General features: G+C 65.2%; 1 protein-coding gene across 1 annotated transcript; it reads right to left on the bottom strand.

Annotated features, from left to right (window-relative positions):
* Positions 1-214: 214 nt before the first annotated feature.
* LOC104457663 (homeobox protein SIX4-like) lies at positions 215-777 on the bottom strand (the record flags this gene model as incomplete). Its single annotated transcript, XM_010073629.1, has 1 exon — positions 215-777. A coding segment is annotated over one exon (563 nt), but the record flags the coding sequence as incomplete, so codon positions are not given.
* Positions 778-801: the final 24 nt, after the last annotated feature.

The raw sequence follows: 801 nt of genomic DNA, 5'->3' as shown, positions 1-801 counted from the left end.
GGGGTGGCGGCGGGGGCCGGGAAGTTTCCCCGCGGTGCCTCGCATGCCTGCGTGCCCCGGGCGGGTGGGTGTGAGCTGGGAGCGAGGAGGAGGGGGGAAGGAGGGGAGGACGAGGCGCAGCGAAGGTAAGCGCCATGTTTGCAAGGGAAGAAAGAGCCGGGAGAGGGAAGGCACGGGCGGGAGAAGGGGGGCGGGGAGGAAAGTTTGCCCTCACCTTTTGGACTGGGTCTCGGAAGGGTTGCGGTCCCGCTGCCTGCGGTTCTTGAACCAGTTGCTGACCTGGGTGAGGGACAGCCCGGTGATCTTGGCCAGGTTGCGCTTCTCAGCCGGCGAGGGGTACCGGTTCTGCTTGTAGAGCTCCTTCAGGGCGTTCCGGGACTTCTCCTTGAAGCAGTAAACCGTCTCCTCGCCGTCCCAAATCGTCCGGGGCAGAGGGTATTTCCTCCGCAGCCTGTACTTGTCCACCGCCCCCAGGGGTCTGCCCCGGGCTCGCTCCGCCTCGGTGTAACGAGCCTTGTACCAGAGCTCCGGCAGGAGGGGGTGGTTGGAGGAGTCGAAGTTGTGGCTTTCCAGGATGCTGTAGAGTTCGGCGTAGATGCCCTGGTGGAAAGCCACCAGCGCCCGGGCTTTCATCAGGCTCTCGTTGCCACGTAGCAGATCGCTCGGGGGCAAAGACCACAGGAACCTGGCCAGGCGGTCCAGGTTCCCACCTTGCTGCAGCGCCTCGCACACGCAGGCGACGTGGTCCGGGGAGAAAGCCAGGGGGGTCTGCGAGGAGGAGGAGGAGGAAGAAGAAGAAGA

The sequence above is a fragment of the Pterocles gutturalis genome, unplaced genomic scaffold, assembly GCF_000699245.1.
Source record: "Pterocles gutturalis isolate BGI_N339 unplaced genomic scaffold, ASM69924v1 scaffold28262, whole genome shotgun sequence".
NCBI classification, from domain to species: Eukaryota; Metazoa; Chordata; class Aves; order Pterocliformes; family Pteroclidae; genus Pterocles; species Pterocles gutturalis.
Note: the sequence above shows the minus strand (reverse complement) of the source record. Positions and strands in the feature narration are given on the sequence as shown.